Genomic DNA, 17,135 nt, shown 5'->3' with positions numbered 1-17,135 from the left:
TGGAGCTGAGAGTAGGACTGTCGCAGAGAGCAGGGAAAAAAAAAACACAAAAAGGCACCCAACAACCATAAGGGGAGGAAAAAAAAAGACCTATATTGACATGGGAGCGCCGGACTGACTCACTTTCCACCCAGTATCGACAATGTTAACCATGAGGGAAGCAAGAGCAAGAGCAGAAAAACAGTGAAGAAGGATCTAACTTGACTGCCGATCATATAATTCATCCAAACAAATGGAGGCAACAAGGCAGAACCAAACGCATGCAGGTGACATTGATTTGCTGAAGTCCAGCACCCGCGATGCAGACAAAGTGGAATAGGCTGCGGGTTCCAAAGTGCATAACTTGTTCCGCTTTCAGCCGAGGACTGAAACATTTCATTTTCGGTCATTCTAAGGCATAAGACTTAAGGGGGAGTGCAGTGGAGAAGGACAGAGGGAGCGAGTGAGAGATGAAAGGAAGGATGACTGAGAGAGACAGGCAGTAGAGGAATGCCAGAAGAGAAGTGAGAGGTGTGATTGGACTGGGCGCAAACTGTCTGATAGGGATGCAGCATAAGTTTTCTGAGATGATCTGCCTGTTTGACACAATCATAGGCCCTGACACAGTCTTGACAAGCAGCTACTGTACAGATGCCCTTGTGAATGAGATCCACTTGTACGTATCGGTACTCTACCTCCATCCACCCATACATCCATCAGTTTTCATGAACATTTTCCTGGAGGCAGTGTAAAAAAAATGCCTGTCCATCACTTTCGAATACATACTCACACATTACGACAGCATTTCGCCTCAACGGAATAACTCCGGACTGTAGGGTTAAAAACCCAGTCAAAATCCAGAGAGAGCATGCATTAAAAAATGCTACCCGCTGAGCTATTTTGACACGACAAAAACATATGTGGTGTTCAGAACCCCTCCAGCTAACCATGATTCTGAAGATGAGCTTGAGCAGGCTCCCAGTGAGTGATGCCTGGACTTACCTTGATGAGATCGCCCAGAAGCTTGTTGGCCTCTACATAAGCCTTCTTCACCTCCTTGAACTTGTGGCCCAGACCCATGCTGTGAGCCTGGAAATGTAGATTGGTGTACTGGCCGCCGGGGATCTCATTCTCATACACATCGGCATTGCCAGACTTCATGGTGGCTGTACAGTCAAATGGGGTGTAGAGTCCTCTCGTCACCTCCCAGTACTCACTGTAGTCAAACACCTTTTCCAGGGAGATGCCTGGTTGGGGGAGGGGGGGGGGGGGGTTGATTTATACTGGTCCTTTCATCAGTTTTTATGTCTACCACATCTGGAATGCCTCTAAACTAAAAATCATGACACATCAACATTTGTAGTTTATTTATCAGTAAAATGGAAAGAAAGTTATTACTCCAGTGAACTCCCTTTTATTCACTCAGCCCACCAAGCCAGAAATGGTTTTGCACTCCCCAGTATACTTAGACATGTCAAGATCACACACCGCTTGACGGGAGGCCAGCTCAACACTAAAGACAGAGGAGAGCGGCCCTATTAAAACTTTCCAGGTCTATTGTCCCCTGTCCCTCTAAGTGTGACAGACAGTGCCGCAGCGAAGGAAGCGAGGGAATAAGGATAACTGTAAGGGTTGTAACTGGCAGCATCAAACAAATCCGAGACACGGCAAGCTTTGCAAGCAAAGCTGTAAAGAGAAAGCCAACCGAGAAGCAGCACATGGTCCCCACTATGTAGCCAGCCCTGGTTCCTTTCCAAAATAACATCTGTCAATCAATCTGAGGGCTTGTCTGTGTCAAAACAGTATAATTATAGGTGATCTAACTGGCCCTCATCACTAACAGTCTGATGCTACGAATGTCTTCGCTCCTGCCCTTTGCTTGACGGCAAAATGAGTACACAGGGCCCACCACATACAGCACACACTTGCATGAATTCACACAAGCAAATAGAAATATCTGTATACACACACTTGTGTGCACATACAGACTCATGTGTGGAAATATTGCAGAAACAGCACATACACATCCATTTCAAGCCCCAGCAGACAGCACAGTGGCAGTGCTCGCATGCCTGGATCTCAGCCATGGCGCCATTAGCCCTCAGACCGAGCCGTTGGAGCCTGTCACCCAGGCTCGCTGCTGAATCAAACCAACACACCTCAGCGGTTTGTACCGACAGCAAGGGCCGATAAAAGGGAGCAGAAATAAATCAAATAAAAACAATCTAACCTGCACGGTTTTCAATCAACCTGAACCCCCAGTGCTATCAGCTACCTCGACCCAAGGTACACTGAGCTGTCTTTAACTATTCAAAACACTGGCGGGCACAATAGCTGTGTCAAAGTCTCCTTTGTGTTTCTCTCCAGCAATTTTTAGGGGGGGATTATTCAGTGCTGTTACAAAGACTCAGCTGAAAACAGAGCAAACTAACAAAAGAGGATAGATAAGCACAGGACATTCAAATGAATGGCTGAGTAAAGGGAAGGCAACTGCAGACTATAATGTAGTGAGAGGTCAAAGTTGGCATTTTAATGCCAGCCTTTAATTGGAGTGCACAGCGTCATGTGCCGAGCGGAGAGATGAGTGACATTAACACAAAACAGTAGAAAGTGTAAGAGAGTGATACTGAGTGCTGAAAGAAATGAGGAGAGAACTTGAAGACATGCAGGCGAAAAAAAAAAGAAGGGAGGGAAAAGACAGACAGAAAATGAATAAAGGCAGGCCTGTCTCCCATTTGAATGGGCAATAATGAAGCGTAAAAATGGGAGGAAAACTTGTACAATAAACAGATAATGAATACAGTACGTACGGCATTAATGAGAAACAGCATTGTGAAGCAAGGGGGTGCCGCGGTCAGCTACAGCTGTTTGCCTGGATAAACTGACAGCTTCCAGACAATTCAATTTAGCAGTGAAAGCGCTCTCCCTCGTCGAGATAAAGAGAGGGGAAGAGCAGGGCACACCGGGAGGAGGCCATAACAAAGAAAAGAGAAGGCAGCAGAATTGCCGAGCTGCTTCATCTGAACTCCAAGAGTTTGAAAGAGGCCACTTAGGAGTGGATGACTCAGGAGATCCTAACCGGGGTGGCCAGGGGAAAAAACAACATATGAACATATGATGCTTTTTATTTTCCACTGAAGTTTAAAGGTATGCCAACTTTGCCGCTCCTGATTTTCTGCCGTATCCAACACAGGACGGATTTTTCTCTTGCTGTACAAAAAAGGAGAAGATCTTAGTCAAATGATCGACGCTTGAAGGTAAATGTTGTTTGCAATGATTCCGATTCTTATTACCTGTGAGAGGACACATCAAAATTCTTACACCAAAATTATTATTATTTTTTTTTTTTATATTATTCTAAAAACCAACATAGGCGATTACTGTCATAGGCTGATGCGTAAATTGTAAAGTGAACAGAAAGCTGGACAAAGAGATGGCAGCGCACCTACAATGACTGCACATACCAAACTCATTGTCTCAGGAAATACGTGATGACGAGCAGGAAAGGAGTAAAACTAACCACATCTGCAATGCAAAAGAAAAAGTGAAAAGGCTTACTGTGTTTGTTTACACAGACTGGTATGCAGACTGGTATGTAGCTCTACTGGTATGAACAAATCTAAGCTGCTGGCCATTTGCACATGGTCATCTTATAAGAGAAACACCAGTGTAAATGCTACTATCTGATATATGAATTGCCTATATAAGTATGAGCAAAGAGGCTGACAGAAGACTAGATCTACAAAGAACAAGAAATCAGAATCAAACTTGAGTCCACTGGCATAAATGGAGAGAAATTAATCAAGTGAACACTGAAAAGTGAAAAGGTGCAATCCCAGCAGCCTGCGCAGGGTGTGGCCAGGTGGCACCTCCCAACCTCTTACTCTACTTCTGACTTATTGTACGGTACAGACTGCCCAGAGGTACTCATTTAATGCCATGCAGATAGCATTTTTAATTAAGCTTTTTAATAAAGGCACAGCAGGTAGTGTCAGAGCTGCCATCCTGTACTCGAAGAACCCATGTTCAAATCCCACCTCCAGCTGTAGTACTGTTGAGCAAGGTACAAAAAATATTAAAAAATAAAAGAAAAAAAAATAGCCAGCTTTATTGATAGGTAAATTATTCTAAGGAGTTTAACAGTGTAAGTCACACTGGAGAAACGCGATAGCCAAGTAGATAAATTTAAGCAATACACGAGTGGGGGGGTAAGGACTGGCAGCACATGCATGAGGGTCCAGGGGGTTAAACGCAAAGGCTGAAGGGACAGGATCTGTGCTGAGTGACAAGAAGCACTCTCCTCTCCACATGCATTTCAGCTGCAGCCCATCTACATGTCCACTGATCGCTCTGACACGTCAACGTAAACACGAGCGCACACACAGGACGTGTTAGAGCTCAGCGATCAGAAATCGCTGCCATCATTTGTGTATTACACATGCTGTATATGTATGTATGTATGTATGTATATATATATATACATACACACACACCACACCCCAGGGGGACTAAGCAGATACCAAAGCAACGGTGCCGAAGAGGGAAATGGAGACACAGAGCCATAGACCCTCAGGGAACAGTGGGAGACAAAGAGTGTAGTGGTCACGACACACTGACTATGTGTTGAGTTTGAAGGACACACAAACACACTCACCTGTATTCCCTTTCAACTGTGATTCATTCATACCGGTTGCTGTATGTCAGTGGCGTCATGTGCTCACTGCCTTCCGTAGCCAGCTAATAATAACGCACCATAATCAGGGCATGAATGTACTAGGCTCTGTTCCCTTAGTCTTCAATGTGCATAGGTTAATATAGCAAGCTAAAAGACTGAGAATAGCTTGGAAAATTGGTTTAATTTTACTGGCTTCGTAATATGAATATGGGTGTGCAGAAAAGAATTACATGCTGTTTGTACCCAAATTTGGCAGACCTGTGAAACTGGTTCCCTTCCAGACAACCATCAACCGTCACTGAATACTTCTATTGGCCAGTCAGACTAATGAGTGACTGGCATTCCTTCCCTAAAAAACAGTACACTGTAACTGCTGGTACAAGAAAGGTACATCTTGAAGGTGGCACAGCGAGTAGCACTGCTCTTTCACAGCACCTGGGTGGTGTGAGAAGACGTGGGTTCGATCCCTGCTCAATTTGTCTGGAGTTTGCAAATTCACCGTGTCTGTATGGATTTCCTCTGGGTACTCTGGTTTCTGCCCACACTCCAAAGACATGCTGTTCAGGTTCACCCATAGCGTGTGAGTGACAGAGAGAGTATGTGTTCCACTGATGTATGGGTAAGTAGTGTATCTAGCAGTGTACGTCACTGTGGTGAATGAGGTGTGTGGGCTGAAAACACTACATAGTATCCATTGGAAATTGCTTTTGAGAAAAGCGCCTCCTAAATAAATAAATTTAAAATGAAGGCCTTGGAGATAACCTGGTTGCTGGAGAGGGAAACTGAAGGCAGCAATGCCTTTCAGCTCATCGAGTTGAGTGGCTGAATGGGAACGCCTTTCCTTAGCTGTTATTGTGTGCGGTGATCTAAATACAACATATTTATAGAATGGCTATCTGGCTGGAATTCTACTCAAACATGCAGGACTCTCAAAAAACCTCTTACTGTAAAAACTGGACAGATTATTCCTGAAATACATACAGTTTTGCATTGCGACTCATACTAATCTGCTTACAATTATTTACATCTGGGTATTTTTTACCAGAGCAATTTGATACAATTTAATTGCTCAGTGACAGTCCAGCCAGTGCTGGGATTCAAACCTGGGATGTTCCAACTACATCAAGATAAGTGAATTTGTAATTCCGCCATGATTAACCTTCACTATGAAATTCACTGATTGAGTAGCGATCATGTACACAGACTTTCTGTGGCCCCATCTCCCCCAATGTACAGCAGCCCACTGAGAGCAGAATAATCCACCGTTCTTTAGCTAACTCTGTACCACTGTTTCTCACACAGAGCCATTCTCTCCACATCAGCTGTAAGTACACTGCTCACTCGCTCTATATACACTGTCCACGGCTACAGACAGTGGCTGAGTGTTCATGAATGGCTTTAGACCTCCAAAGCACATCATGAAACCAGGATGGGTTGAGCATTTCTGTCTTAACAGTCTTTCTATTCCTTTAAACTGGTCATTTCCTGAGAATATGGATTTTTGAGAGCAATATTTTTAACAAAAAGTAGAGGTACATTCGGGGCTATGGTAATTATGGAAATAACTGGTTTGAAATCAAATTTCTACTGAAGTGCTCTTTGAAAGTAGGTTAAAAACTGCTCATCAAGTGCTATAGGCACATTAAAATATTTCTTCAGCTGAGCTTCCCCCAGAATACAAACAGATTCTTATTGAGGATCTCTTTGGGTCCCTGACAGTTAAATCGCAATGCAATGATCATATCAAAACTACTTTGCTTTACCATGTACTGGAATTCATTGCGATGTAATAATATACAGCCCTTTTATTTAGTAATTTGTTATTAAAATATACCATTATAAAATGCTGTCTTATTATGCTGCTACCATATATCTACATATACAAGTAGCTGGTACTCCAGCAAAAAAAATTTTTAAAATATTTTCCCCTGCTCTAGTGCCAATGTTTCCATACCCATGTTTTGGTTCTGTAAATGCTCTGATGGACATAGGCTCACCTGTGCTCAGCTCTGTGCCCTTGGTGCAGGCCACAATGGCACCCATGCTGGGCTGTGACGTCATGCCTGCCATGGAGTCCACAGCCACATCCACAATGTCCGCTCCTGCCTCGGCACAAGCCAGCATGGCCGCCACGCCTGCACCAGCCGTGTCATGTGTGTGTACATGGATGGGCATCTCGGGGAAACGGTCCCGCAGGGCGCCAACCAAAAGCCGGCTGGCTTCAGGCTTCAGCACACCAGCCATGTCCTACAGCATGACAGGAGAGAGTGGGTGGGATAGCGTGTACGAGGAGATGGTGAAGGGGTGAGCGTTGGACAACAGAGTGTGGTGGTGTAAGGACACAGAGTAAGGGAATGAGTAACAAGAGAAAGTGAGGGGGCACAGAGTGGAGGAGGAAGTGTGGGGGAAGGGAGGGAACGAGTGCATGAGGGCGATGGGAAAAGTGAAAGAGGAAGTGAAAAAGAAGTAGAAAGAAAGGGATGTAGAACACTGAAGATGCTTGTCAGAGTTTGGCTTCTAAAGGCCTTTTACCATACCAGATGGTCATAAACAGCCTCCTGTACCTTAATGGCCAGGATGTGTGTTCCAGCCTTGACCAGCTCATCTGCTAGCTTGAGGAAGTACTCCAGGGAGTACTTCTGTCGTGTGGGGTCTGATACATCGCCTGTATAGGAGATGGCCGCCTCCACCACTCCCCCGGCGGATCCTGCTGCCTCCATGCCCAGGAGCATGTTGGGGAGATAGTTCAGGGAGTCAAAAACTCGGAAGATGTCCATCCCATTCTCTTTTGCCACTTCACAGAACCTGAGGCAGAGTAAACATGAGTAACTGGCAGGAAACATTAAGGCAAAAAAGAGAAAGAAGTGACACATTGTGCAAAAGTACAGGAGGACAGTAAACAGATGAAAATGGAAAAAATACGAGTAAGGGGGTAGGGGGGGGAAGAGGAGCATAAAAGCCACCAGAGCATGCTTCATAAAATTATCATCAATTTAAACTGCTTCACAAAAATATCATATAAAACTGTCCAGCTGACAGAATGGTCTTTATAAACATCTTTTTCAAGCAGTTCCCTGAAAGTGCTGTCGGTGGTGGGGTACGAACTTGAAGACAGCATTGTCAGGGTAGCTGGTATAGCCAACGGCGTTGGCACCCCTCAGGAGCATCTGGAAGGGCACGTTGGGCACCAGTGCGCGCAGCTCTTGCAGCCGCCTCCACGGACACTCCCACAGGAAACGCATGGCCACGTCAAAGGTGGCTCCTGGACAAGGCACCGGAAGTGACATCACAAAGTTAACTCATAGAATCAGGAACACTTTACTTCTGGAACATTTCCATCTTTTCTACAGGCAGCTGCTGCTTGAGCGACATGGGAAAAAAATTGGCCAACTTTTTCTACTGAAATGTTTCAAATTAGAGAATAGAACACTTTTCATTGGAGCAGAATCAAACAATCCACAGAAGCTGACACATCCTAGCACAAAGGGAAACAGCACAGTGCTAAGTTACAGTCATCAGTCCCCAAGCTCCTGGGTGCTGGGATGCTGTTTCCACTGACTTCCATTATAAACTCTGATAATATTAAGACAAATAAAGATAAATGTCATCAAACTTTTTTCTTCAAATCACTATTTTACTTTACAGACTTTGACCTTGCACATGATTATTGATCCAAAGAAAGCAAATAGATATTACCTTTTCAAAATGTGCCAGCACCATAAGCAGGGATTGGCAAATGTCATGCAAAGCTCTAATGTGCAACAGATCACGAGTATTGTGTTGCATTCCATTACCCATTTCCTGGAGTAACATCTAGACCAATGAAAAAACTCCAGGCTTAGGACTCAACTAACCATCTCCCGCCAAAGTGCCTGCTGTATGAGCTGGAAATGAAGAATTAATGAGCTAATGAGCAGATTGCAGCAGAATGAATGCGGGTGGCCACACAGCACTTGGTCTGGTTATAGAAGTCTGTGGGTGTTCCTAGATAAAGAACCAGCAGGTCTTGTCCAGTCATCCACTGGGTGTGGGAAGGTGTGTCGAAATGCAGGGCTTGTCTCTATCTGCCCTTTGAAGGGTACCTGGTTGAAGGGAAAAGCACTGAAGAGGAAGCTTCACAGTGGAGAATGGAAGGAGGCCAACAACTGCTAGCTAATGGGGACATGATTGTGGCTCCACTCCACTCTAGTGCCGCTCCACGATGGTGCTAGATACCACACATCACCTTTCGGACTCACGGAACCATTGGGTGGTTCACAGATGCAGGGGGCACATACCTCCCCAGTTCTCCAAACTGAAGAGGCCACTGAAGTTGTGGGCAACGAAGGGGGCGATCTTCTTGAGGTCGTGTGTGCGCACACGGGTGGCCAGAAGAGACTGATGGGCATCACGGAAGGTGGTGTCCATGAGGAGTAGACCCCGATGGGCACGCACTGCCCGGGCAAAGCCCTCCGGACCCTCACGCAGCAGAACATCCCTGAAGCCCACCGGTGGCTCCCCTGCATGGCAACAAAACCATTACTCTTAGAGATGGCAAGAAAGCAGTTACACAGACAGCTTAAGCATGGCATGCAGACTCTCACGCACATATACTAACAGCCTCACAAACAGAGCCACCCTAAAATAGCATTTAATTTTTGTGTATTTAGGAGAAAATAACACGCACATACACAGGCAGACAAACACACGCCCATCCATTTAGACTCACAAACACAACGATTCCTCTAAAGAGGAATACCGAATCTCCAACATGCACGAAAAATACACACATGTAAAACACACACATCCATCCAGACTGCTGTGTGCAAAAACAATCCCTTGAACAGTAAGCAATACTGAGCCCAACATTTTGAGCTGCATCAGAGACACACACACACACACACACACACACACACACACACACACTCAAACCAACATGAAACAAATCCACTAAACTAAAAAGCGCAGAAGAGACAGGGAGATTCAGACAACATGGTGTATTCATCACATGGCATGAAAAGCTTTGAATATACAGAGAAGTGAAGCCTTCTTAGATGAAGGGGGACAAACAATTTAACGCTGCAAAAAATCCTAACGATGATGCTCACGAACAATATATGTTGTCACACGCACATGCCAACTCATGCACGTTGCATATTATACACCTTCACATACCCACAACAACTAGCTAGGTTAACTGACTCCAGGAGCGTTAAAAGAACTCTAGGGAGTTCATTCTCACCGCGCAGGGACAATTTAAACTCTCTCCATGTTGATTTAACATTGCTTGTTTCACTGTGCGTCTGTTCCACTGGATAGCAGAGCCCATATGAACAGAGAGATAACGACATGTCCCAAGAGCCTAGAGTCACCCACTACAGTTCTGACCCACTTGCACACACACCCCCACACACTTACAAACAAACCCCACGCGCCAACAGATCAACAAAACTCTCCAAAAGGAACGATGACATCAACGCATGCAGCATACACACACTCCTAAATCCCTGTAATGAGATTTCTAATGTGCTTCTATCCCTTTTTCATTTGATTGAGGGATTGGGAGAAGGAGAGGATTAGGGCTGCATTATCACACACTCGTTGGCCGGGCGGCTGGGGGAAGGAGGGAAAGGGCGGATTCAGCCCTATCCAGTTCTAAAGGTAGGCAAAAAAAGTAAAATCAGAAAGTAATGGAAAAATCGTAAACTGTATAATTAGCTTTGAATTCTGCTACAATGCACAAAAGGGTATTTTAACACAGTGAACACAACAGGTTGCGGTTAATTAGGTAGTTTGAGGTACTGAGAGGTGCGCGGTTAGCGTTGTAAGGGTATGACTGGCATCCAATAGCAACTGCACTGTGGGTCACATGCAAAAGAACCCCTTACCCAAAGGAATGGGGGGCACGACGGGGTCAGTAGAGGATGGCTTGGCCTTCACTGGGATGGGAGTGGCAGGGCCATTCACCATGACGTGACCTGAGGACAGCGCATATGCATATATACACAAATGCAGACATGTGGATCCGCTGTTCAAATGCACAACCGTATTTCGTATCTGATTCCATGTTAAGTGCACAGAAGTGTCCCGCAACAGGGAGCCAGCTATACGAGTCACACATACCCAGATAGTGCAGCAGCTTCTGGGCTCTGTTCTGGACGGGCTTCAGGTTGAAGAGATCTGGGTTCTCGTCAATGAACTGGGTGTCCACAGCTCCGTGGAGAAACTGGTCATTATTCAATACGTTTTGCAGGAAGGGAATGTTTGTCTGTAGAAAGAGTGACGGGAGGAGCACAGAAAAATGACACGACCACTGCCATCACTTAACATGGTGTACATGCACTGATGGAGAACAAAAAGGTCTGCACTGTTTGACTGCAATGTGCAAATGTAACACATAGTCAGTTAACAAATATTCAAAATCCATAACTACCCAAGGTAAAACTGAATTGTTCAGAATCGTTGTGAGAAAAAAATATCAGCACTTGTAAATCTTGTATGCTCAAGATCGAAATTTTCAAGTTTGCAGAGCCACAAAACACAGTATTTTCTGGGATGCCCTAGTCAGTGTCTCTCCAGTGAGGGGACACAGACATGAGAGATTTCTATGGGGTCCTTCTGAAGCAGAGGCTGCGTTACCATGGACACAGGGGGTCGGTGTGACAGCGATCCAGTGATAGTCCTGCATAGCAGGAGACCAGGTAATAATAACCCTTCCAGCTTCCCCCGGACAGGCACTGAATGTCAGAACAACAGTCATTACTCAGCACCCAGTCTCTGTCCAGTGGGCCACCAGGTCCAACCCCTGCCGAGCCCAGCAGCCACCCCAACCACACTTTACATTTTACTTTTCGCCCATAACACATGCCTTATATCCGTTCAATATAAGGGCATCTCCAAAAACAAACTTTACTGATTAACTGCTGACAAATAAGGTGCCAAACCTTGTCCGGGTTTCTTTATTTTCCGGAATAAGTTCTTCAGGTGAATAACAGGCTGGCAATTTGCACACAGGCTTTTAGTGTGTCTGGTGGTGAAAATGATGCTCTGCAAAGCAAAACGTGGGGGTCTATCTCTCCCTTCCCACTGCTAATGCAGATCCATCTGTATGAGCAAGTCATAGTGGGGAAGAGAGATAAAGGACAGCTATACACTGCCACAGATCTGTGAGGAAAGAATGATGAGGAATCATGACACTTATTATGTATTATGAATATTACCAAATCATTCACAACAGCTCGTGTTGGTAAGGAACTCACAACACAGCAAGTGTGCATTGAATTCCAGAATAGGAGGCAGCATGTGTTGCGGGCTGACGATGTAAAAAACGAACGAACAAACTCAATTTTTCTCACACCAATGCTTTTAACATTCCCTTCTTTGGGGCAACAAGCCCTCAAGACAGTGGGAAAATAACTAATATTAATTAAAAATACCAATGCGTAAAATGATCCAATGCTGGGATGATGTCTATGACATAAAATCAATGTGCCAGAGCAGTTTGTGTGAAATTAAAAAGTTAATTTTTGCTTCCCAATAGTACACATCCCCCAGCGTAACTGAAAAGTCCCAAATGGCTGGGAAGGGTGTCTTCATGGGGGGAGGATGGAAACTGCAGCCAGGCAAGATGACGTCTGGGTACAGTTTCCACCTAACCACATTATTACAGTGAGCAGCGAGGGCCAGGTGTTTCCAGAGAAAAAAAACTGCCCTTGGGAGTAAAATGCCTGATGTCTGGACTGAAGTTATTTTGTGACTTCTGAAAATAAAATATTTGAGAATACAGTAAAAGTAACAATCCTAAAGGGGGTAATCCTCGCAAAATAAAATCAATATGTAAAGGCAAACAAAACACAAAAAACAAAACATTGTAACGAGACTCCAGTATATAAAAGTTGAATATACTGCAAAGCTCAAGGGCTTGGAACACATTCTCATGGTTTAGCATGCTGACTGGCCCAAAGGCATGAAATGTAACACCACCCTGTTCTTCAGCCTGGACTGAAGGCCTCTTCACCCCATCTACAGAGTAGCGTCAGTCGAACCCTTCTGGCTGCTGAAGTTGTCATGTGAGCAGTGCCCTGAGGGAGGCGTTCTGCAGAGCTGCACAAGGATAGGAACCCACTGCACATGTCTGGTTAGAAATGGTAGAGAAGATTGATGGTATTCGTAACTCAGGTTGTCAATTTAGATGTTCAGGTGTTCGCTGAGCTTGGCATTCAGACTGCAAACATTTCATCGCCAGTCGAGGTGACGACATCATCATGATATCCTCATGTCTGCACCAATATAGCAAGAGGTCCATACAAGAAACAAAGCACAAATAGTTGCCTGACATATTGATTCTGTACCAAGACAATAAAATCGATTCAGCAACAAAGGACTTTTCTATAAAACGCTTAGAAGTGAAGTGTGTGACATTATGAAATCAAAGTGCCAGGGAAGTCGACAGTGTCAGGAAAATGGACTTTGCACGGATGATCCAGACCAGCAGTCGCACCACCAGACCCACCTGTCTTGGAAAGAGCACATCATGGACACGGTCCTATAAAGGGCTGGACATGCACATGCCTCTGTAAGTGAAGGGAAGGGAACACTGCAGACCTTGGCCAAGAAAGACTCAGTAACAGCTCTGAGTGTGAGACTCAGCCATTCTGGTTGCTTGTGCACATAGTGCTTTTCACACGGCTGGAATCATCGGATCTCTAGGGCTTCAAATTCACATGCAGAATGTTAGGCGACATGTTCACTGGTGCTCATTCCAATCCACAACCTGATTAGTCCAATCACAGCAGATCACATCTATTTATACCCACAACTTTCTCCAAATTCACTAAGCTGAAATACGATATTGTAGGCATGGGAGACCAGCATTTATAACATATATACAATGAAAAATGTAATATACTGAAGTAATTGTGCAAATAAGGAGGTTTGGAGGAAAACCTGAATAAACATTTCACTCTTTGGACTGAGTTTGAGTTCCTGCACCTTGGGACTAAGCATGTTAAGTCTAACATGACATGATTTTACAGATTCTACTTAGCAATAAAGACTTTGCTGAAAAGTATTATCCACTTACAAGTTATTTGAAACTAAAAGTTTAATGCTACTTACTGAAAATATTGAAAAAGTGCTTTGAAATTCTGAGCTCATTGCAGGCTAATCCACAGCTATCAGAATCTAGCATTCCAGAGCAAGCAGCTTTGCTGGAAAAAATACCCCCCGGGAGCAGTGGCACAGAATACCAGCTTAGCAAAAGTTCAAAGGAAAAAACCACAGTTACAAATCTGAAAAGAAACTGACCTCAATAACAAAAAACAACACAATTAAAAAAAAATGATCACTGGCACTATGAAACAAAAGCAAAGAAACCATCCAGGGTAGCACCAGCCTAGAACAGGGGCTTTAAATTACAAAAAAAGTTGGAAAAAAAATATGGAGAGTCCTACAAAGGCACTGCCAGAGCAGGCTGTCACAGAGTTTCCCTATCGGTGTACTCACAGCGGTCAAAGCAGAGGAGCTCCTGTCCTCCTGTCCCAAATAGTGCCAAATAATTGAACGCACCAGTCAGGTGGCCCAGTTTCCACACCTGCCTGACCCTGAGAACCTGCACAGTGTGTTGTAAGAGGAGCCTGAGACAGCAGGCTTTGATGCACAGCTGTGCTGCATGTGTGTGAGTGTGTTTTGCTTCTTGTAGAACCTCGCCGTGTGTTTGCACTGAACGATGAGCTCAGTGTTACATCAACTCAGACACGGGGAGGAACTGTGTGTGTTTGGGAAGGCAGTGAGGTGGACTGCAGTTGGGATGTGCTTTAAGCAAGGCTGAGACAGCCCGGACAGCCCTTGCACAGTAAAAACAGTGTAAATGGAAAGTCCAGCTGGGGATACGTGGTGAGAGAGAAGGGGAGTAAAGGAAGGCAGAGAGAGTGATGCTGATGAGTCTATCCAGACAGGATGATGGCTACAAGGGAGTTAAAGAGAGGAAGTGAAAGAAACAGGGAAAGATCAGCACTGAGTCTCTGAGGACCACGGGCGGGCTACAGGTAAGAGATCACGGGGCTTTTAAACATGTCATCACTCGGCCTCCTGCGCACGGTGTTCCTTCATGCACGAAAGCACCTCAGTGAGCATGTTCTAGAAAACACTGACCCCAGCTGCCAGGAAGAAGGTGAACTCTTTCACAGAGAGATCCTCACACCGAATTCATTCAACTATTTAACAATTCAGCGGTTTCATAACAGCAGAATAAGAGGCAGCTTTGAGTCCGGTGTCAAAGGTGCGGCTGGTGTCCTCAGAGAGCAGGGCTGCGGGTCTTTTGTAGAGCGCTCTGCAGACGATGAAACTGCATGGTGTCCGGTGATGGTCTGGAAAAGGATGTTGAGTCAAAGGTACCTTGTTCACTTGGTCCAAGAGAGAAGATGTGACCCAAATACAAAGAGACTCAGTTATTCGCATTTGTCCGCCGCCTACAGCTACAATTTAGTGTCGCCCAGGAACAAAATGACTGACGTGAGTGCCGATGAATCATTCGTCTAATAGCTTGCTGACCCTCATGGAGGAGCACGGGGAGATGAGGGGGTTGCGGGGAGCATAAGGTGCGGCACATAGCTGGAGAGCATACGCCACACAGGTGGGGCCTCGTGGTCAGTTATGACTGACACTTTACAACAGTCCCCCCGTGATCATGTACCGCTGGCGACCAGGGGCATAAAGAATTTTCAATATTTTATTGGTTATTCCAGCGGGTTCTTGTCCACAGATCAATACACCACCACTACCTCCCCACTGATTCCACAACGATCCCACAAAACAGCTGCATTTGCTCACGTTTTCCTCTTTCAAGCTCCCAGCGTGTGTAAGACACACAGGCCAGGCTTCTGACCCCACAAAACACCATCTGTAATAGGATCTACGGGCAGGGGTTGGGGCAGAAGTCTGGAGCCCTCCTCGTGCACCACTGTGCCATTTCTGATTATCAGCTTCCACGGCTGTTCTCTGACCCTCCCCGACCATCGATCGGCTCCAACTGTAACCGAACGCAGCGGGAGTGCGTGTCACCAAGGTCGTTCCCCCGCAGTTTACCAATCTCGGCCAGCACACACTGCCTGTTTGCCTTGGGTTTTACATCATCACACCACACAATTATCGCCACCCTCCTTTATCTTTTAAAGCCTCTCTTTGCCTTTCCATGTCATTAACCCATCCACTAAATTTGTTTAATACTGTTTTCTCTCCATTTTTATCTGTCACCTGTATAAGCCGAGAATCGCTGTGATTAATATATGGACCAGGATAAGTAATTGGTTGTGCCTCTCTCAAGCATACACTCGTAGACAATGAAAAATTACTTCCTTGCCTTTTTCTTGTCAAGGTTCATAATCAGTGTATAACTAAGCTGCGGTGTTCACGATACACAGAGAACGGCTCGGCAGCATTTCGCTCTACTGCTCTTTGTATGTGAGCGGGACACACGTGTGAAATGCTGCTGTAGTCATATCATAGCCGTTGGAATTGATTTCTTCCCATTTCAGGTTCCTTGGAGTTTCAATAACAAGGCACAGTAAGGCTTAGAAATGCGGTTTATTACACTTCTCACCAGATGTTGTCAATCACAGCTGCGCACACTTGCATGTCTCTCCTGTGTCTTCTCATACTGCTCAACCATTATTACATCCCAGTTCCTAGAAACAAAGACCTTCTGAGGTTTCTTCACCCAATCCCAGTTCAGTGGATGTTTGCCAATCACAGAAACAGTGCTCCAGAAATTTCTACAGCAAGCTATTTCACAGACACAAATGAAAAGCATACACAGATGAATACCATATGGAATGAAAATGAAAATAATAACAGGAGGAAGGTAAATTTCAAGCTAAAGCAAAATAAATCAATAGAAAAATCAAAAGCAAATCGTTATGTAATAAGAGCAGTCATAACTGTACACTCCAAAAAAATCATAGCTTGCTCAAATACCTTAGATGGGAAATTAGATATGCCGTTTAACATGAATTATGTATCTGGCCTCATATACACATTGCTAGAAATACAACTGCTTCTCATGAATGAAGGGTATAAAAAGAGCGATCAGCTTACTTAACCTATCATCTTCATCATCCACTCATGCTGTGAATCGCGTTAAGAAGATCTTTCTGTTGCAGTTTAACTACCGTACAACCACATCGCCACAAGCCTGCGAAATCCGTACACTCGCTGTATTCTGGACCGCTTTACACCGGTAAAACAAAGTCACAGAAAGACATGGAAACCCCAGAAATACTGTGGAACCCTTCTGAGTGAGTGAGTGAGTGAGTGTGACTAAGTGTGAGAATTGTGTGTCAGTAAATGAGTGGCTATGTGCCAGTGTGAATGTGAGAGGCAAAGTGAGCCGACACCTGTGTGCATGTGCGATTGTGCGTGTGTGTGAACGCGCACGTGTGGCTCTGTGCTATACTGTGTGACTCGACTCAGTTGCTTGCAGTCTATATATAGCGTGTGTCAGCTG

General features: G+C 45.0%; 1 protein-coding gene across 2 annotated transcripts in view; it reads right to left on the bottom strand.

Annotated features, from left to right (window-relative positions):
- The window catches only part of pcxb (pyruvate carboxylase b), a 108,162-nt gene that overhangs the window by 11,835 nt on the left and 79,192 nt on the right, over window positions 1-17,135 (bottom strand). For both annotated transcript variants that reach the window (XM_029257662.1, XM_029257663.1), the window contains exons 11-17: window positions 10,757-10,901; window positions 10,522-10,611; window positions 8,932-9,153; window positions 7,760-7,916; window positions 7,219-7,459; window positions 6,652-6,901; window positions 982-1,226 (exon numbers count right to left, since the gene is read on the bottom strand). In XM_029257662.1, the coding sequence (XP_029113495.1) occupies window positions 982-1,226; window positions 6,652-6,901; window positions 7,219-7,459; window positions 7,760-7,916; window positions 8,932-9,153; window positions 10,522-10,611; window positions 10,757-10,901 (1,350 nt within the window). The remainder of the gene's footprint in view (window positions 1-981; window positions 1,227-6,651; window positions 6,902-7,218; window positions 7,460-7,759; window positions 7,917-8,931; window positions 9,154-10,521; window positions 10,612-10,756; window positions 10,902-17,135) is intronic.

This window comes from Scleropages formosus, chromosome 13 (assembly GCF_900964775.1).
Source record: "Scleropages formosus chromosome 13, fSclFor1.1, whole genome shotgun sequence".
Taxonomy (NCBI): Eukaryota; Metazoa; Chordata; class Actinopteri; order Osteoglossiformes; family Osteoglossidae; genus Scleropages; species Scleropages formosus.
The sequence above is the reverse complement of the archived record's forward strand: the minus strand, read 5'-3'. Positions and strand labels throughout refer to the sequence as shown.